At 36.0% G+C, this 22,442-nt stretch overlaps 1 protein-coding gene across 2 annotated transcripts in view; it reads right to left on the minus strand.

The window, feature by feature from the left end:
- LOC118803672 (heat-stable enterotoxin receptor-like) overlaps window positions 1–21,533 on the minus strand; it is a 33,312-nt gene extending 11,779 nt beyond the window's left edge. The window contains exons 1-14 of one of the 2 annotated variants that reach the window (XM_036564131.1): window positions 21,325–21,533; window positions 20,436–20,636; window positions 18,577–18,689; window positions 17,726–17,793; window positions 12,019–12,237; window positions 11,012–11,130; window positions 10,222–10,318; window positions 9,532–9,646; window positions 6,841–6,988; window positions 5,175–5,257; window positions 4,206–4,317; window positions 3,119–3,200; window positions 2,386–2,488; window positions 1,535–1,597 (exon numbers count right to left, since the gene is read on the minus strand). In XM_036564131.1, the coding sequence (XP_036420024.1) occupies window positions 1,535–1,597; window positions 2,386–2,488; window positions 3,119–3,200; window positions 4,206–4,317; window positions 5,175–5,257; window positions 6,841–6,988; window positions 9,532–9,646; window positions 10,222–10,318; window positions 11,012–11,130; window positions 12,019–12,237; window positions 17,726–17,793; window positions 18,577–18,689; window positions 20,436–20,634 (1,521 nt within the window). In that variant the 5' untranslated portion in view covers window positions 20,635–20,636; window positions 21,325–21,533. Of the gene's footprint in view, window positions 1–1,534; window positions 1,598–2,385; window positions 2,489–3,118; window positions 3,201–4,205; window positions 4,318–5,174; window positions 5,258–6,840; window positions 6,989–9,531; window positions 9,647–10,221; window positions 10,319–11,011; window positions 11,131–12,018; window positions 12,238–17,725; window positions 17,794–18,576; window positions 18,690–20,435; window positions 20,637–20,897; window positions 21,008–21,324 lie in introns of those variants that run through there. The other variant, XM_036564132.1, reaches the window with a different exon arrangement.
- Window positions 21,534–22,442: the final 909 nt, after the last annotated feature.

Raw genomic sequence — 22,442 nt, forward strand, 5'->3', positions numbered from 1 at the left:
TCTATGGTGGTCCTGTGGGGTCCTGACCATTGAAGAACAGGGTGAAAGGGGGATAACAAAGTATGCAGAGAAACAGATGGACTACACAAATATCACAAATGTCATAAATTTGGGTGAACCATTTATGAGTTCGCTGCGATGGACTGGCAACCTGTCCAGGGTGTATCCTGCCTTCCGCCCAATGACAGCTGGGATAGGCTCCAGCACCCCACCGCGACCCAGAAGGATAAGCGGTTTAGATGATGTATGTATGTATGTATCTATGAGTTCACAACCATTTGGTTATTTTAGAAAGACTTTTGGGAATTCTTTTAGACTTTTCACAGATACACAATGTTTGTACAGTAGAGAAATAAACATAACTGAAACAATACTAATAAGGTTTTCCACATTTGAAAACATTTAAGCACATACATTTACGGGTATTACTTTGATCGATTATAAATGACTCTGACATTCCAGAATTGATGCTGTTGATCAGTATGCATTTTTACACCCTTAGTCAACTATATATTCTTGAGAAATTGGAATTATATTAATAGTATGAAGCCCACTAAAAAGATGGCATCTATTCAGTGTAGGTCACATCTACAAACTCAATTCCATAGTGTTGTGACAGTAGGTAAAATGCAAATAAAAACTGAAAGGAGTGATTTGTAAACTGTCTTTTACAAGTGTTTAATTGAAAACAGCACAAAGAAGAAATATTTAATGTTTTGCTTTATTATTTTTTGTAAATATATGTTAACTCCAAATTTGATGCCTGTAACACATTCTATAAAAAATTGGGGCAGAGGCAATGTAACACTGGGAACTGTTTGTGGAATGATCAAAAATACCTGTTCTGGAACTTTCCACCAGTAAACAGGTAGACAGGTAACATGATGCTATCGTAATTGGGTATAAAAAGAGCATTCACGAAAGCTCAGTCAACACTTTGCAAGAAACTGTATGAGCAAATAGTCCAACAGCTTAAGAACACCATTTCATCATCTACAGTGCATAACATTATTAAAAGATTGAGAGAGTGAAATCTCTGTCTGTAAAGATCAAGGCCAAAAACTACTTTTGTGACCTATATGTGACCTTCCATTCTTCAGACGGCACTGCCTTAAAATCCTACATGCTTCTGTAATGCATATAATGGAAAAACTACCACAGTTGGTGTCCTCAGTTCCCAAACGATTACTGAACGTTGTTATAAGGAAAGGTGATATAACACAATGGTAAAAATGCCCCTGTTGCAACTTTTTTAAGAACATGTTGGTGGCAGCAAATTCAGAATAAGCGTTAATATAAAAATATAAAGTTAAGTAGCTGAAACAGTAAATATCTTTTCTGTGTACTGTTTAAAGTTGATTTCAGGTCAAAAAGCATTTGAAAATTATTGCTGTCTGTTTTTAGTTGCATTTTTCCTATTGCCCCAACCTTTTTGGAATTGCGTTTGTATAATCATTCACTGTCCAGACTTAGCTTGGCTTTATAACTACAGAAAAATAAATACAAATACAGACAAAGAGGCAAAAAGTAAGACCTTTTTGTCGTAGCGACCTCTCCGGAATTGATAGGTGCTGTCTCTCCTCTTATCCTCATCAATCTGACAAAGACAGAAACAAAACAAACATAAATGATTATTAATACACAGAGTGTACATACCTAAGAGAATAAAAATGATGTTATGAGAAAAGATACATATACAGAGTGAGAATATGTTGTCAGAATGATTATGAATAGTTATATTATACTTATAATTCATGTACGTGATATGTGCAACACAGCCCACAACCAGACAACATTGACAACTTCCCTCTCTCTGAGTTATGGGAAGACATAATTTCATAATCAGTCTGCTTTCAACTCAAATTCCGGCAGGGTTGGGATTGTGCTGTAAGGACCATTACAAAGTGGATGTTTCCAGGGATATAATCTGATTGAATCATGTTTGAAGCTGTAAAATACTGGACATACATATTAGAATTCTGTATAAATGCAACAAGTTACTAAAACCATTGTGCTGATTATGGAATAATTTTGACCATTAAGTTGATCAGCAACCACAGTCTACTGTTAACAAACTACACTGCTTGGTGGAAGAACTGTTTCCTGTATTTTGATAAATACATATATATTTTAATTGAACATTAATGTGTTTTATTATACAGTATTTTGTTGCCACTTCACATCACAGTTAACAACCCCTAAAACTATGGTAAAATCACTGGAGTTTGGAGTGAGATACAGATATTAGGATGGTAGGTAACATTCGCTTCATAGCATCTGACGATTGATTATTTTTTGACCAAAATAAAATTTAGGAGAAACAATGTATTGGCTTAAGTGGATTACTGTTATCAGTCTGTTTGTGTGTGTGTATGTGTGTGTTACTTTGAGAGAGATGAGGTTTGTCTCTCTGTAGTCTATTGGTATGATGAGGTCTGGGCTTATATGAGACCATTTCTTCTGCTTGTAGCGCTGCTTCCTGTTCTGTCTGAAGACACACACACACACACACACACACACACACACACACACACACACACACAAAGTACAGTCACAAACGTATGAGAAACATTTGAGCAAAATGAGCACACAGTAGAAACATCATTACAGCCTGTTCCATAAGTGGGTATCACGTCAATTTGTTATTATGCTCCAGCCACTGCGTTTGTAACTTGACCTCAAAAGCTGAAATACTGTACCCCTGTAAAGGGTAATGCTCATGTGATATTAGTTAGGCCAAACTGTTACATAGGTAGCGTATTGTATCTCCATTTTTTAGATTTCCATTTTTCTGAATCATTTGAGCGAAGAGGCTGCCCTTTACATTGTGTGAAAAATTCACGATGAATGGACCAGCAGAAATGCTCTAAAATTGCTCAGAATTAAATCTCTTTACATTAACTTATATTAAAAAGTAAAAACATTTTTGCATTCTCTAGTGAAGATACCATTTTTCAGATACTTTTTTTTGAACTGTGACAATATTTATATGTTCAAATACATTTGAACACATTAATAAACACATAACATATAATAACACATAAAACACTTATTATATAACATTTCTGTATTTGGAAATACTTTGGAAAGTCTATATTATAAAGCATGCTTCTCGTACCTATAGAAGAGCAAAGCAACAGCAGTGACAAGTACAACACTAATGGCAAGCACAATCACAATGATATCATGCGTCTGCAGGCCTGTAAGATAAATCACACATACACAAAAAATCATATATAAGTATCACAGTAGAAAAAAACAATAAGGCTACTACTATTAATTATATGAGTAATCAAGTAATCTATTGGCAATTAATCAAATAATCAAACAATGAAAATGGTCTTAACAGAATAAAAACTGTGCAGAGATTTCAAAATACTTCACTGAAAAATCAAAATACTTCATATATATATATATATATATATATATATATATATATATATATATATATATAGATAGATAGATAGATAGATAGATATAGATATGAATAGAATACCAGGTGGCCAAAAAAGCACAAAAATGTTTGTATCAGGCTTTGTTTTTATGTATCATAAAATTCAACATGGGACTGATAAACACTTCTAAAAGATGTATAAAGAGTACCACCACTATAATTAATGCTAATTTCCATTAGGTATTCTATGGGAATTTCAATGTTTTGTTAGCGCCAAACTAGTGGTGGTGCGATTGGATTGTAAGGAAAGTCAGGCAGCATGTAATTTATTTTCTATACTGCAGTGCAAACATTTGGTAAAACCTATCTTAAAGCTTTTGAAGAGGCTTGTTAGACTATCAGCTGTCTGCAGATCTGTTCAGATAAGACCTATTCAAACAAAACCTCTTACTACATACACACTTTAACTTCATATACATTCAAACTACAGCCACAAACATATGTGCATTTGTGAGAGCCTGCTGTATCTAAACTGACAACTATTTCCTCTTTTTCAGTGACACACACAAAAGCAATTTGAGCACTTTCAGCCTGCCAAACACAGCTTTATTATGACCTGCAGATACTCTGTTGGTCATTCAAACTGCAAACTAAATACTAAGCTGATTCATGAAGAATGTAAATTGTAATAAATTCTTTTTCAAGTAATCAATTTTAATCTACAAAACAGTAGCATGTTACCCTCCAGTAGTATGTTATGTAATATTTCATTATTATTCACAAATGAAAATGAAAAAGGCCACATTATTACCATTTTCAGGTTTGTCATCAGGCAGACGAGAGCCACGCCAGGGAAGGTCAGGATTACTGTGGTTTAGCGTGGTTTTGTTGGTGGAGGTGTCAAACACAAACAACGTCTTAAACTAGAGAAAACAGCAAAAAGAATGAAAGATCAAATGTCATTTTTAACCAGATGAGTTTGTATGTTTGCTCATAAGATTACAGGGGTCAGAAATGCAGGTTTCAAGCAGGATGGTCAATTAGTTTTTTTAAACTTTCAACTTTTTTCAAGGCTACAAACATATCTATGCTATAACATCTCTGGCATGCGGGCCGTACGTGGGTCCAAACTTTAATTCATCGTTGTCATAAACTACAAATTAGTTTCATAGTAGTTACTCAGCAATAAGCCTTAAAGGAAATTTACATAATTGTCCACTTAGCCTAGAAGAAGTTAACCAGTCAAGACATGTTTGTTGCTCTTTATTTTAAAACTAGAGCTGTGAAGCTAATGTTGCTATCAAACACTAGAAGTCAATAGCTGCAATACCTGCAATCTTTTTTTTTTTTGGAAATGCCCAAAATTTCTCAGCCCACTAAAACCACATCCAGGCCTTCATTAAGGTTGCGCTCACTTGTTAATGTGGTTTAGGACACAGTACGACTGTAACCTGTAAAAATTTAATTGTGTTGCCAAACTATTCCTTTAAGATTAATAATTCAACAGTAGTTAAGTTGTAAATAATTATATAAGTAGATTTTAACCCATTGGAATCCCAGGCTTATTACATACTAAGGCTTATTATTCCATAACTTCAGGGACTTCAATGAAAACTGGCTGAGCTATTCTTAAGTTATAGAAGTGTGTAATAAAACCAGCCTGTTAAAGCGTCAATCGCTATGCTGCCTTTGTAAATACATTCTGATACTTACAGCAAAATGATAAGACGCTAGAAATGTACTATGATTCTGTAACAGCATCACCTCTCCTCAGACTGACCTGATGTGTGCTTGTTGTGTACATCAATGAGAAGTTCATATCTCTGTCTCCATATTCATCCAAAACATAATGACCTCCAATTCCTGGTCATAAATACACACATACGAACATGCAAAAACACACTTTTACAATCACACACAAACAAGCACACTAATGTGTTAAAAATTATTTCTATGATTTTAAACACATTAGTGAAGAAACACACAGACATACACATGCACACAGAAATATATATATATACAGACAGAGTTGGGCAATGGCAATAATAAACTGGTGCAGTGAAACTGTTTGAAGACCCAGAGTGATAAACAAATTCAAATTTGGCCCATAAACAGAGAGAGAGAGAAAGAGAGATGACATAGACCATAAATTTGGCCTTGTAATAAATGCTACCTTGTATATAAACCACTACCCTGGCAGTCAATTGTAGATCTTATTTTTATTGTAATTGTATTGTTAAAGGTAATAACTTCAGACAGTCCAAATACATTGTTTTTTACTGCTCAGTCAACAAAAAGAATTTTCTGCATCAGTACTGAAAAATTTAGACAAAAGTTTGAAGGTACATAAAACCTGAAAATATATAAAAAGATTTCAATGTATGCTCAGTGAATTTCTAAATTTTATTTAGTATGCAACACAAAGTAAAATTAATTTTAAAGGGAAAAAAGAGTCAGTACTTGGGTGCACCATGAATTATTTTTCTGCCATTATTGCTATATGAGTTTCCGCAATAAAACACATTGTTAAGGGCTGCAATGACAGAGCAGCTCAATTACCTTACGTGCACAGCACCAATGTGACATAATTACAGGGGCAGAAACGCAGCATCAGAAGCCCAACAAATGTTTTTTCTTTTTCCTAGGCCTGAAACCTTTCTCTCCCCAGCGCAGAAGGAATATTTGGCAAAATGCCCAATTACAAAATGCTCACGTGCACAGCTCAAAAATTACTCTATCCTATTAAAATGCCTAAACGGTGAGGAATGTTTTCACTCTCAGTGTTATGTGTAAAATGCTTAGAGTGTACAGAACGGCACGCTAATTTAATTGTAATTTATTGCTTCTCATATCGCCATTGTGGTGTCCAGCAACTTTATAGAACACTGCATTAATGTCCATGTTTTGCAGCCCTAAACAGGACTGTGTAAAAGTTTTAGGCACCTAACAAATGTATACTTAAGATGAACACTATCAGCCTTAAAAAGCATAGCTACATCAAACTGATCCATTCTCGCAGTCAATAAATGACAGGCTTATCTACTAACAATCAGCACACTGTCATGGAATGTCACAACAATTGAAAATGCATCAAGGTGACCAGCACTTGTTCCACAAATCCAAACTGAACATCAAACTATCAGGACTTCCCTAATATTTTCTCTTTGAGGAGTGTTTACATTCTCTGAGGAAAATTATAATGTTCTACTGTCATGCTTTCTTAGCACAGTGCTCAGCCTCTTAGACCTCCCATGCCTGAGCCCCCAAAAGCCCTCCCCGCCCCCTTTAATTGGAAGCCCTAACATATTTGGCCGGACAGCAACAAATCTTTGAATTTTTACTGTTGGCATAGCTGCCGCTCTTTGCCTTTTTGCCTTTGTGGGGCGCAAAGAAATCATCAAAAGAATCAGAACATGAGATAACGTGGAAAAAAACTAGCACTGTACCCTCAAAGCTGACGTTTCTGAAGGGGTTGTCTCCAGTGATGTTGAGTGTGCTTGCTAAACCCCCATTCCCTGGAGCTAACATACTCCTCATCACCTTACTAAAGAGGAGCACAGCGTCATGGTAACCTGCTACGTAATCGTTAAGAACCTGGAAGGGAGAGAAAGAGCGAGAGAGAGACAGACAGACAGACTTAATGTCATTCTTACGTATGCATAACATTACAGGCCAAACGTTTCAGTTTTATTGTTTAAAGAGATTATAGATAATCATTTATATTTATTTAGTACCTCATCTGCAATCTTATTATTCAGTTATTGATCTTTAGACTCATCATTCAGTGACTAATAAAATTAATTGGGAAACTACAAAGAAACTAATACGTACATTACAATACTGTGTGAAATCCAGAGACCACCCTTCATGCAACTAATTTCTATTTAAAACTGCCACTAAGTACAAGATATTCACATTACAATGAAATGGGAAATAACAGAAAACATATATTTATCAGAAAATTATACAGAAACCTCAACTACTAAATAAAACATCATTTTCAGTATTTAGTATGTCCAAACTTTGTCTTTATTACAAATTGTATTCTTTTCAGTAGATTTTCTTTCAGTTTTTCAAAGAATTCTACAGGAACATTCTTCCACAACTCCAAAGTTCAGTCTTAGAGGTTGGTTGCATTTTCTTCTACTCTTGATTCAAGTAATCTCAAACACATTCAATTATGTTGAGATCTATTTTCTTTTGACTTTCCCCTTTCTTATGCAAGTGGACTATCTTATATCTAATCCTCTATCCATCTCCTTAAAAATCTGCTGAAAAATTTATATCTTGTGCTTTGGCTGCTCTGACTTGAAATTAAATAAATAAGGGTTGCCCTCTGACTTTTACAAAGTACAGTATCTAGTTATGAAAGTGAGTAACTTAAGTGTTGGTCAACATACATGCTTTTAGAATACAGGGGTTGAACACCAAACAAAAGGCTTTGACTAAACAGACGTGTCTCAAAGCCATATAAAGCAATATAACTTAATTACTCAGCTGTTATGTTAATGAAAGCCATCCGATTTTGTAGGATCTTTTATGCAGTTTAGAAACTGGCCCTATGTTTCGGTGAACTCTGAGGGCTCAGCTCGTGTATCCTTCCAGACCTTCAATTACACACACAAGTTTTGAAAACTATTTGAAAAGAGAACAAGTGAGGAAGCTGCTGCAGCACCAGAACCAGAGTTTGTAATCAAATGTAAGTTGTACAAACAGTTATTGTAAAATAAATGTTAATGTTGACAGCATGCGGTAGTTTTTAAAGAACATGATGAACCAGCAGAAGAAAATGTGTGTTTTTTGCATTGCTTACATCAGTAAGCCAAGCACTCACATGTCAATACAGCCTACTAAGGCCGTCTCGATTGAGCGTGACCAAGCGCTGAACAGAAGCCTTTGTATTCCAGTGCTAGAAAGACCTCGCAGCCTTGACTTTGAGACACGTTTACTGTTTGCATGCAGTAACTCATTGTCTTACTAAGTTCAGTTCCTGCTGACTCTCCTGCAGAATTTTATTGCAGCTATAATCAGATCCACCCTATTCCACTCGATTTTGTTTATTGTTTTCTTTTGTTCATATAACAACTCTCGATATTTGTAATTTTCTATATGGACCATTCTACCAAATTAGCAAACTGTGGTCCCAGTGTAAATAACAATTAAGTATTCACACTTTAGATATTTACAAGGATTATGTTATGGTCTATTTAAACCCAAATGAATTAGTAATAAGCTAAATATACATAAAATCATTATTTATAGGATTCTTTCTATTTGGTGGTGGCCATTCCATACCCTTACCCCTGACTTTCAACTTGTGAAAATAATATTTACAATTTTCTTTTTTTTTACACCATTGTCTTTTAAAATAACATTTTGATTTATTTTAATGTGACATTTAAAGATTTTAATTTGTCGTGTTTAATTTTTGAATAACAAAAATCTTTTTTTGATTTCATGTCACTACTGAAATACAGAGAGTTCTAGTCCATAGGTGAAGCTTGATTTTAGCCATACCCCTGCATTTTAGAGCAGGAAGTGAGGCTGCATCCCTGTCCCTCATGGCCACAAGGTGAGCAGTGAGATCCCACTGTTTTGAAGTAAATGTGTCCCAAAGTCTGAAATTCAGTGTGTAACATTTAAAATTGTCACTACCGAAACACATATTTTCTGCAATTAAGTAAACTTTTTTGTGTTTTAATAAACATATGATTTTGTGTACAACTGTTCGAAGTTGTGTTTGCTAGTCATGTACTGTTTAGTGTTGAGTTGAGTCACGCTCAAAATTAGCCAAAATTGTCACTACCAAAATAGTCACTACTGATAAAGTTTTAGAAGCATTAATATTGCATTAGTAGTGACAAAATGAAATGTTCAATCATTTATTTTAATATAATAACGATATTTAAGGCATAAGGTCATTAAAGCAAAATGATTTTTGTCTGAAGTCCAAGTCAGTAAAAAGTCTGAAATCAGTTTTCAGCTCTGACTTTGAACCACTTCGGTAGAATGATCCTTGTACATTTTATTTTTATAAACTGCTCAAAGTTAGGACTGAAATTCAAGGGTAATTCACTTCACTAGTGTGGTGAAACAGACCAGAGAAATGGCATGAGTGAGTATATGTGTGCACTTACAGTGGAATTGTCAGTCCAGTTCTCAATCATAGTGTAGTTCCTCATATCGTGCATGGTCAGCACTAGTACGTCCCTCATGTAGTCATATGATGATTCATTAAGGTGATAGCCATTACTGAACAGAAGAAAAAACTTATGATAAATTCACTTTGTGCCTCCTTGGTGTATAACAAACACTGAATTATTTATTTGAATTAAATCTGAATAAAGATACACTCCATTCTGTAGATAGAGACAGAGAGAGAGTGTGAGAGATAGAGAGCTTATTATTATTATTAAAAATATTATTAATAAAGCAACACAAATCTAAATCTTTGTGGTAAAAAATATTAAACATAAAATGCAGTGGTGCATGTTAGTTGTGAAGTGAACTTCAGATTTCAGCAGAATACAGTGAAATGTATTTTCTCCAGGCCCAATGGATGAGTTCTCACATAAGCATTAGGATGCTTCTATAAACTTCCAGGTGACCTATGCCCTAACCAACCACAGTGTTCTTATGTGAAAATTTCTTTTGCTCTTTTGGCCCATATGTCCTCTGAGCTTGCCTGAACACAAATCTTAGGATTTCTTTCAAATCCTTTCAAATGAAAAATCTCGTCACACATTCTGTAGTATTTTTCTTATCACAGTAAATTTAGTTCTTGGTTTTAAATGGGTTAAACATGGAAACAGACAGAGCAGACTCACTTGAAAATGTCTATAAGGATGAAGAGAATGTCCTTGTTAACATTTGTCCCGTTCTTAATGGAGAAAATGTCATCTGGGGTTCCACATGTGATGAAAACTAGATAAAAAAACAGGAGGAGATGGAAACTGAAGTTGTGACCACCTCACAACAAGAGAATCTATTCTGGCATGCTCAGCTTTTCTCAGATGTGAAGTTTCTCAGTGAATTGTTTATGTACAAAAGAAAAGTACATCATGAAACACAAAAACGTTTTATGGCAGTAAAAATAATCACAAAAATTACAATATACACATAACAGTTTTAGGGTTTACTTATAAATACTTGGTACTTAAGACAATTCCTTTTACACCCAAATCATGTAAATGGACATTTTTAAGGTAAACATGTATTGTCTTTAAATACCAGAATGACTCAATACTCCAAACACCATTAACTTAGTCTGTCAGTGATGGGGTCAAGTCAAGCAATATAAGATTAATTTAAAACATATAGTACTGGGCAAAAGTCTAAGACCAACCAAACATTTTTTAAACTATTTGTCTGGGCAGAGCAGAATAACACCAACAATATGAACATAGTAAACAAGGAACAAGAATGTCTTGTTTTTAAAATGGTTATTGATATCTATTGATGTGAGCTGGATAGAAAACTGGTCAGGCTCCTCTTCTCCTCAGTGCAGTTCCACCAGTACTGGGCTGCTCTGAGTAGAGGTTTGGATAAGGTTTAGCCACATTGTCAAATACAAAATCTGAGTACGAAGTATAATGAAAATACTGGATTATTACTCACTGTTGCTGTGCCGGTTGGCGTCAGAGAGAACAGGGATAATTTCCTCTCTGCTCCGGAGCACCTTTCTGCTGATCTGACTGGAAAACTGAACTGTCGACGCTTCCAGCGCGTTAAGGTACCTGCAGGAGCAAGACAGAGTCTCAGACATGTGTATTGTACTGCTTTGGCCTGCAAGCTAACTCATTAAACTCTTGGGTCCATATGTGCGTCCACATTTCAATTCACACTCACTCTCAAAACTACATAACTTACATATTAGTTTCTTAGGTGCTACTGAAAATTTTGATAATTGTTTAATAGTTACTGATAAATCTTAAGATTAAAGGAATGGTTTGGCACAAAATTTCATTTACACAATTTTCACTTACCCAGATGTATTTGATCAGGCAAGACATGTTTGGTACCCAAACTTTGCTTATTTAGAGGTTAATGTTGCAAACAAACACTAGATGTCATTTGACACATCACCTGTTGTCTAAAATAGGTGCCCGCTGCCTTTAGCTACATGATGATGTTTTGTTAATTTTTTTTATCATTCACAGAAAAATAAGCAGTATCCTAAATCACACTGACAAGTCTGTGTGACCTTAAAGAAGACATGAATATGGTTTGAGCAGGCTGAGAGAAGTTTCTGGGGTGTGCTTACAAAAAAGATAATTATCGACTTCTAGTGTTTGTTGGTGACATTAGCCTCATAGCTCCAGCGCTAAAATATAGAAACAACATTCAGCCAACAAACATTTCTTAGTTCACTGACTACATCTGGGGTTAGAGGAAAATTGAGTGAATTTGATTTTTCACCAAATAACTCCTTTAGTAAGTACACAATAGGCCTAAATCTTAAAGAGTTAAAATGTGTAATATGTGAGTTTGTGGAGGTATAGGGGACTGCGCACTGTTTCATGTGTGTGTGAAAGAGAGAAAGAGAGAGAGAGAGAGAGAGAGAGAGAGAGAGATAGAAAGACAGAGAAAATGTGGAAAAGAGAGATAGAGATAAGATTGTGTACCAGAAGCACTCCTCTGAGTTCTCAGTTTTTTTGTAGATGTAGGCTGTGCTCCAGTGACTTTTCAGGCCAGAAAAAGTTTCATTATAGAAATGGACGAAGAAGTTGGAGATTTTGCGCGCTGGTGGCAGCAGACGAGTCAGCTTCTCCTTGTAGTCACATGACAGCCCAAAACTTCCCGCTGATATTATAGGTATAGTCAAAGTCAAACCCACCTCCTGACTACGAGAGAGAGGCACACACAGATACACATTTATAGCTAACATATCACACATGCGGAAGATTTATTATTATATCTCTTCTCAAGGCAGTGTAGGGCTGCACAATATATTCTTTGATAATCTTTGCTATAGTGATATGACAGAAGACAATGCAAATGCAATTTTTAATAATGCAATATAGATAATGAAATACAGATAATATAGATAATATAGAAATTGCAAATGGCAACCAATTACAACTGCAATTTATCACAATACTCGTGTTTGTCCATTATGTGCAGCCCTGATGCAATCATTATAACCATACAGACCTGCCGTTAGAATTAAATTATGAGCAGGACATCTAACAATCACAGAGCCATGGAGGGCGGCAGTGTTTACGAAACACAAAGAAAAAAAAGTTCAGGAAAATAAGAGGCAAGAAATGTACAGTAGATCTGTCCAAAGCAGCCACAAATTCAGGAGACAGGAGAGTCCCAGTAAATCACCAAAATTCTAATTCTAACTAATTTCTACTAATTTATCAAGCAGTAGCAGCCCACACACACTTACTTTTACTTTGTGTTTTGCCACTTGCCTCTATAGAAGCATGTACAAAAAGCATAATGATTGGCTGGTGCAGCTCCCCGCCACACTAAATGACCTGATGCCTATAAAATTATCTTTAATGTAAGGGTTAAAACCACAATATCATTAATGTAAGGGTTAAAACCACCTCATACGCTGTATGCAGTAAATCTAGAACAGAACACTGACAAGTTGGGCACAACAGAAAACTTGGTGCCAGGAATTAAATGACAGAAACTCTGCTTTGGTTGAGCACAAAGATCAAGCAGTCTCCCTATCGCGTCACACACATGCGCTTGCCAGCTTCATGCGCCCCAGCACATCACTATTTGCATGAGCCAAGACTTAAAACTTACGATAATATTAAACACGGTTACTTTTGTTGTAGCATCAAGATGGGAAAAAGACTGATTTAGGACAGCCACCCTGACCCCCTCACACTAAACAATCAAAATGACGCAACTCTACCAAAACTCCGGCATTGGAAATTTGTCTGCGACAGTGAAAACGCTTGAAAAGTCGTTTGGTGTACGGCCGGCATAACAAAAGGTTCTTTTCACTCTAGTTACTAGAGTGCCAGCAGCCCCCCCTTGCGGACAATCTTGTTAATCGTGAGTGAGTGAGTGAGTAAGTAAGTGAGTGAGAGAGTGAGTGATTGAGTATGTGAGTGAGGTCTATGATCTAAAAATCAACAGAGTGATCATTAAAGGCTACATTTCACATAGGGCCCTGGTTACCAGTGTTTATCTCTTTCCCTATGTGAATGGGATTTGATTTACATGAAAAGGTTTTGTTATGTTTTACCAGCATTTCTCAGTAATTTTTATCCCATCTAAATCCACCATGTCAGTCATTTTTACAGACTGTGCACTCCCAGCTCAGCAAAGATTCCAGCGCCATTCTGTGGTAAATTACTCCATCTCCCCATCAAAAAATAATCCAGTCTGAATAGTACATTAGAAAGTTCCAGAGTGAATTTAGTTGTTTGTCTGTTTGTTAGAATTGTGTAATATTGAGTACATTTGTCCATACATAAACAAAACAGTCTAAACAGAATTTAACAACAGGAAGCGAGTAGGGTGATACACGTTAAATACAATGGTGTGATTGTTTCACTGCAGGAAGCTGAAACACGATACAGTTTGACCTAGATCTCAGATATGACAGAGAAGATCAAAGTGCATCACATTTTTGACACATAAACACATTTGAAACCTAAACAGATAAAATTTACATTTGGGTTCACAGCACTTCATCACACAAGTGGGTAAGGTTGTTAACTTTTCCCCATTATATTAGTCTTTTTAATTTTACTGAATAGCAATGTTTTTACCATTAGCATGGGCTAAACCTAAGGTAAAAGGTGAAATAAATAAAGTATACAAAAAGCATATATGACCCCATTAATCTTCAAAGTCAGAAGGAATTTACACATCCATTTTCAGCCCCCACTGACAACACACCTGAGCAAATACTATCATGCGCACGACCGTAAATCCATGACGCTCACTCAGTCTTTATACTATACTTTACGGGCCCTGGGAAAGTACGCTGCAAAAAATAGCACTGACGTCATTTAAATCATATACTAAGCTCAGTTCCAAAAACGTTGGCAAAGAATGAGGGATGTAAATAAAAACAGAAATCATTTATAAATCCACTTTCACATGCATTCAAACAAAAATAGTGCAAAAACAAGGTATTTAATGTTTTACCTTATCAGTTTCTTTGTTTTTTGTAAATATACTCCCATTTGGAAATTGATGCTGCAACATGTTCCAAAAAGTTGGGACGGAGTTATTTTAGACTAGGAATGTTGTGAAAATAAAAAATAAAAAAAAAACATCTTACGCAGGTGATGCAGTCATGCTTGCGTATGAAAGGAGCATCCAAGAAAGGCCTCATCATTTATGAGTAAACATGGGTTGATCCGCATTAAAAAACAGCATGCTTCTGTGATAGCAATCACCATGCACTATGCACAGCGGAAGCCATATGCCAACAACATCCAGAAACGCAGCCGACTTCTCTAGACTTGAGTTCATCTGAAATGGACTGATGCGCAGTGGTATCATGTATTGTGGTCTGATGAGTCCACCTTTCAGATATGGAAATAACTGAGGTTATGTTTTACACATCAAAGAAGAACAGGACCATCCATGCCCTAAAAAACTGTTGAGATGACTCAAAATTTTAAGGCAATATGATGCATTGAGATTTTTGAGTTTTCTCAACAGCTCCTTTTGGTTTGTCCAATGTTAGGCTGGCAATAAAATCTAAATTTTTCAGAAAAGCCTATATTACAGCATTTGGCACAAACTCTTTTTCAGAATGACTCTCAGTCTAATCACGTTAAATATGTAAGCTAATGTTGCATTAGAGTCTTGCTCAGGGATGTTTATTGGTACACCATGATGTGCTTGCCTGGACAGGGAATCAATCTCCAGTCTGCCGGGCGGAGGGCAGAAGTCCTACCTGCCATGCCATTCAAAAAAGCAAGCAGCTGGAATGAAATTGCTGTCTTTCCTGTGCAGTTGGTATGGTGTAGTGGGTAATACTGCTGCTCTCCCAGCAGGCTGAGGTTCAATTCCCTGCTTGGGAAAGCACAGTTAGACCGTATGTCATTCTGGATGATGGTGTCTTCCAAAAGATATAAATGTAATGTAGGCTGTTCGTCCTGTTATGTTATGTTCTATTTGTAGCCTAATGTTTCATATGCCTTCGCCAAAGTGTAACTGCTACACCATTTAGGGTGGAATGGGAAAATCTGGTCAGGAAGCTGGCAAACAAGAATCTGACTTCAACTTTGTCATTTAGGCAGAATAAGTTAAACGCTATAGATTAACCACTCATTAATGTTAGTCGTTTTCCACTGATGAACACTGAATTTGCTAGCTTTGTGTGTTACCTTATTTAACAATGAACGGCGTTATAAGCTGCTGTAACAGATGCTGCCACAGAATTTATAGAGGTGACGAGCTAGGAAGAAAAGTTTTTTGTTTACTCATTAGAACTGCCATGCTGTTTCACAAATAAATCTAAACAGCTTAGCCTTACACTGGGTAACCCTGCTGCTCTCCACCCAGCAGACTGAAGTTCGATTCCCTGCTTGGGACAGCATGGTCAGACTGTATGTTGTTCTGGATGATGGTGTCTTCCAAAAGACATAAATGTAACATAGGCTGTTTCCCCTTCTTAACCTGATGTTGAGAAAACTCGTAAATCTTAGTGCATCATGCTGCCTTAAAATTCAACAGCTTCTTTTTTACAGTGCAGATTCTTACCAGCATAAAGTAAAATATCCTGCTTTCTAGTCTAAGGGTTCTCAACCTTTTCCACCCCAAGACCCACCTGTTTATAAGTACAAAGCATACCGGCCAACAGGAAAACTAAAATGAACTATTAAAATACAATTGTCTTTTTCTTAAGTGCTGACTCTGAAAACCTGGCAATCAGGGCTAGAAAAACATCAGATCGTCCATTTTGGTTCGATCACAGCTTCCAAAATTTGCAGTTAGGTTAAAAAACATATCCAGAAATCTTAAAAAAGGGGAAAAATCAAAAAGAATAGAAATGTATGAGATGGATGTGGACTGTGATTTGGAGCTACAGTACATCGCGTTTTCACTGAAAATACTCAACTGCCTTGAAAAATATAGTATAACTTATGTGCAAAACAAGAAACACAGCAGGTGAAACAAAGTGTGCGATCATTAATACACAATACCATTAAATGTATTCGCCCCCTGTCTGATTTTCTCTATTACTGTATATCTGTCAGAGTTAAAGCTTTTCAATCTTCAGATAAAATGTAATATTAGACAAAGAGAACATTTTCAAATGCAAAACACATTTTTAAAAAATTATTTAATTTAATGAGGAAAGACATTCAACATAGAATTCATGGAAAAGTAACTGCCCCCTTAGTTGCTCAAGGGACAAATTAACTAATTTAATTGATAATGAAATTCAGCTGATTGGACACAGCCAGGGCTGAATGAAGCCAGTCCTGTTGAATGTAACCCTCACTCATATTGAAGTTTACCATCAGAGTGACGTAGTCATCACTATGTTTGTACACACGTTTGGCCGTGATCAAAGGAAAATTCAAACGAACAGAGGAAAAAAGCTGTTAAAATTTATCAGTCTGGAGTTTCTATCATCATCAAACCACAGTGAGAGCTGTTATCTACAAACTGAAAACCTTAGAAACACCAGTCAATCTTTCCAGGAGCGGCCAGCCAGCCACAATTTGCCCAAGAGCACAGAGGTAAATCATCCAGAAAGTCACAAAAGGTTAGTGCTCATGACTACACAGAACTGGCATTCATGGAAGAATGAGGCAGAAAACACTGCTAAGAAAAAGAAACATCAATGCTCACCTCACAAAAAAGCACCTGTACAATCCTAAGCCTTTTGGGATTATGTTCTATGGACAAACCTGTCTGAAGTATCAATTTTGAACAACACAGATCCCTATAAAACTGCCGTGACGCAGGCTTTACATTTCACAGTAGGAACATCATACCCACTTTCAAACATGGAGTATCATGAGTGACTGAGTGGAAAAATACATTTTTAGGGTCAGGTTCTGAAATCGAATTGGCTGAGCCACATTCTAAAATATGCACACAGTATATAAACACGTGATTCAGCTCAATTCAGTATTAATGGGAAGTCATTAAAAAACATTATATTGTTCATGGAATAATCTTTGATCATTATATTGCTTAGCTACAAGAGCCTTCTGTTAACATAGGGCATAGGGTGAAAGCAGCAGCAATAAGCTTCTCATCAGCACCAATATGAGTTTTGTTAATGAGAAAAGAGAGACAGTGAAGCAAGAAATAAAAATTAATTACAACTGAAGTTTTAGATTCAAACAGACAGCAAGTGAATACAATAAGACAGATAAAACTCACTCCACCAACTGGAAGGTGGCATATGTGCAAGATGGTCCAAGCATGGCACAGCCAACCATACTGGTATTCTGAAAAAAAAATCAAGGTAAATTGCCATATAAATTCTTTTAAAAGGCAAATTAAAGATTTGAGACATTCTTTCTTCGTAGGCCTACCTCTTGCATAGTTTTATAAACAAAATAAAAATGCAGCTTTGAATCCATGCTGACTATTAAAGTAATGAGGACGGACTTTAGAAAATGGCATGGTATAAATGATCAAAATTTCAATCCTGCACACTTTGTAAATTGCAAAAAGATGAAGGAAACCCATTCAAGAAAGCAAAAGCCTTAGAAGTCTAAAATGATCACTATCATTATATACTATTTCAACACAATTACATTACATTAAATTTACATTCTGTATTGACAGGTCTAAAACTGCAACGCCAACTTCCCTTTGTTTCGAAGATAAAAAATAACAAAAATGTAAATGATGGTTTTTCTTTCTGCAAAAAAGCTTGTACGCACATCAGTAATATTTCATCAGATTCAAATATTAATAAAATGTCTCCTTTACTTACAAAAGCACATCTGGTATGGACTGAAAGTTAGAGTCTAAACTTAACATTATAATAACAATAATTACAATAACCTTTTTATTACTGGCAATAACCACTACATCTAGGGGTGAAACCACAATCAAGAAGAGCTTTTCTCAAAAGTATGAGGTTTTCATTTCTTAAGAGTCATTTGTGTATTATAAGTCTTATGAATTACTGTCCATGTTCTAATGAAGTGTACTGTTTCATGAGTGTATTAATTGTATTGTTCAGCTAACATGGGCCAAGCAGACAGACCGGCAGAACTCACATGCAGTGATTTGAGGATTTCCACCCCTTCACAGGTGCTGCTCCCACAGCCTCTGCGTCGGTAATATGTTGTGTTAAACCCACGGAAGTTTCCCTTAATTGTAAAGTTCATGCCTGTAGAGTCACATTTTAAAAGATGAACAATGTACGCATGTATTACACAATTATATTATACTGAGGCTATGAAATTGAACATGTCAAAAACACAATCAATTAAGAATATCACTATTAAAGCCATTTTCATAGTTTGACTCTTTGAATCATCCACAACAGCAAAGTGGAAAGCTCCAGTTCAGTGCCTTCACTGTAGCAAAAATCTACAAGGCATATGAATGAGAGTGAGATCAAGAGGCTACAATGACAGTGGAGTCACTGACTGTATTTATGATAAATACAATATATACTCATTGGTTAAAAAATGCAGCCACTGTTCCTCTCACTGGATGTCGGTAATGAAAATTGAAAACTGCACTCACTCTATGGAAATCATGTAATGTTCAGGTTCAGGTTCAGAATGAAAATAATATTACCTAATTATTGAAAGTTATAAATACATTCTGTTCAAGATTATTTTTTCCACTCATATAGCTATCATAAATTTCTGTGTTGACTATTTTCTTTTGTCTACCTCTTTCAAAATGAGACAAGATACTTTTTTTATGGATTTTTTAAAACAGGAATACAAAACCATGCTGACTACTCCTAATGTTTTTACATACTCATTCACTTATGTTTGTTAAGATTACATGTGTAAACTAGCTCATTAGTCACTTCCTTAATTCCTTAAACTGAAGGCGAATTATCCAGTTATTATTCTTAAGTCTTATCATCCAGCAACTGTCATAAATTATTAAGTAACTTCTATTAAACTAAACCTAACTTAAATGCGGAAGCTATGCAGTTATGAAATTGAAGAATTGAAGCACAATTCATTCCACTCTATTGATATTCCATTCCTGACTCTCTGAAACCAGAGGGATTTCCAGCTACTGCCATGCCATTTGTTTATCACTTAAGTATGTCTAGGCCAAAGCATTTACAAGGAAAACATGCCACTTGCCAGAAATATGAGTAATTTGGGGACAGGGCTCACAGGAGAACTGTGGATAAATCACCAAGCAGCAAACCAACAAAAGCAACAGCAAAGATGAAAACTACAGCTGCCCTCAAAACAAGACGTTACGCAGAGGTATTAGATTGAAAGAGATCCTCACAGAGGAGCAGGAACATGGAGCCAGTGTTGCTCTTACTGGACATTGGTGATGAAAACTGGAAACTGCGTTCACCATATGGAAATCATGTGATTTTCATGTCCTTGTTCCCAAAGAGTTCACACAATGACAATACTGTTATTGAATTATCCAATGTTCACTGATTGTTCTATAACAAAAATTTTAAATCGGAAAAGAAACTCTCACGTTACAAAGCCTTACTTTATCGATTGCATTTTGGTAATAGTAATGTAATTATCAACCAACTAAGACAGGGAAAAAACATACTCTACTTTTAATGTAAGTGAATGGAACCCAAGTAATTCTGAGTCATTTCTGTTGGTCCATTCATCATGAAATTTACACAGAATGTAAAGGAGAACAGCTACTTTCAAATTACGTCAAAAACTGAAAACTGTCAAAAATGGAGATACGAGGTTTTGTTATGACAGCAGCGATACACACAAATATATATATACACATATACACACATACATATATATACACACATACATATATATATATATATATATATATACATATATACCAACTGGACCTAATTCAGTTAACACTTGATTGTGTTACACACAGGATTGTGTCATGTAGGACAGACAGCTTGTTTGAGAAAGAAAAACTGTATGATACCCACTTTCTGCATTCTTCTTGTTTTCCATGGCTATGGCCTTTTCCACTGCGACTTCTACATATTTCAGGCTCCAGAGTGAGTCCTGGTCCTCCAGCAACACGATGTTTAACGTGACCGGCAGATTTCTGCACTTTTCTGCATCAAAACCAGCAGCGAGAGCCACCAGCGCAAAGTAGCAGCCCAACCACAATAAACTCAGCATGGCTGGAACACAAGAAAGCAGCCAAGGGGTCACCCCTGAGTTAAAAACATCCCCTAATATGCAGTCCTCCTGCATTAACATCAGCCTTTTATCATTTTTCTTCGACTGGAACAAAGCTGCTGCTGTAAAAGAAAATCACTGAGATTTTTTAAGCACGTTGAACCAATCAAGGTCAAACGTGGACACTTTTAACCTTCTGCGTCCCACAGGCGGAGGAGCCTAAACACCTAACCCCACAACTACTGAGGTAAAAATGCAGCTACCGAAATAAATAATGACTCAAGTGGAGGTAAAAGTGGCCCAGGGTGAGTAGAAAAAATATCAGGTCCATAAACTCCTCAAGTTCTGCGGCGGAACTTCTTAGTATATTCAGCATTTATCAGCATAGAAACTGAATATTCTTTTCTCTCTCAGATATTTTTTCTCTTATTTTGCTTTTTTTTCCGTAAAACGCTAGTTTAAAGTCTGAAAGGTACATCTAACGTTACAGCAAAGCAGATAGAAGAACAGTATTAAATTTAACTCATAGGAGCTAAATGTGAAGACCTAAACGCAGATTACTTTCCTCTCAGGTATACTCGATGAGAAATAACACTGTTAGCATTAGCTTTAGAACAGTAATTACAAATCTATCAAACATTTACTGAAGCTTCAGGCAGCCGAGAGAGAAAGAGACTAGTTTCTGCTCACCTCCGCTGATAACTCCAACATAGTCTCCTCTCGGTGACAAAATGTCAGTGTTTCGGTATTTGTGTCTTTAATCGCAGGACATAAAAGAAAATAAAAACCCTTTTTTATTATTTTCTTTCGACGCCTCAGCTGAGGGAAAACTCACTCGACAGACAGAGAAAAGCTCGCGCGTTAATCAGCAACTTCACACTGAAACGTCACGAGGAGAGAAACTAATTTACATACAACATCAACTCGGTCTGGATTTCTCTTTTCCTTTTTTTCTCTTTGCTTCTTCACCGCTGTTGGGTTGCAAGTTTTGCAAAAATGGCAGCAACATTTAAAATTAAATGTTAAATTTATAATTTAACATTTAAAAAATGGAAAGAATTACTATTATTATTATTATTATTATTATTATTATGACTTCTAATAAAACTACTACTACTACTACTGCCATTAAATTAGTCGTAGTAGGATTGTATGTTCAATAAAATGTGACAAAATTTTGTTATTTTTTATGTTATAAAAAATAAAAAGTAAATGATATATACCATAGTTTAAAATTAGGGGAAATAAACAATAAAATTACAGTTTTTGGGGGTGGTAAAACAGTCTGGGATTAAAAAAAAAGGTTCAAATGCAACATTACTGCAAGTTGAGCTGTTGCTTATCATTCAGTCTGTCTAATCTGGCCTACAGAATGTGCCAGAAAAATATGAGCAGCAGAGAGTGTCAGTCTCAGGGCCACAGAGGGGGCGAAGGTCTGACAGAGCTGTAAACGGATGATTGGTGGTGTGACTGATGAATTGGAGTGTTATAAAAGTGAACTGTATGTGACTGTAAAACTGTTTGCCTGATGCTCATAAACTCTTTTTCTCAAAGCCGGTGACAGACGCTGGGCGGCTTGATTAACTATAACATCTAACGCGCCAGGAACTGTGTTTATGAACAGAATTGTGAAAAAAGTCCAGAAGTGTTTCTCACACTGCAGTGACTGATTCATATCAGAATCTGCAGAGGCATATCATATTCATATCACTGAAACTCCTCTTAACACTGTAATTAATCTGGGCCTCATAGTCCATTTATACGTGCCATAATAGCAACCAGGTGAGCAATCACTGCAGGTGAGAAGA

This window comes from Colossoma macropomum, unplaced genomic scaffold (assembly GCF_904425465.1).
Source record: "Colossoma macropomum unplaced genomic scaffold, Colossoma_macropomum, whole genome shotgun sequence".
Classification (NCBI taxonomy): domain Eukaryota; kingdom Metazoa; phylum Chordata; class Actinopteri; order Characiformes; family Serrasalmidae; genus Colossoma; species Colossoma macropomum.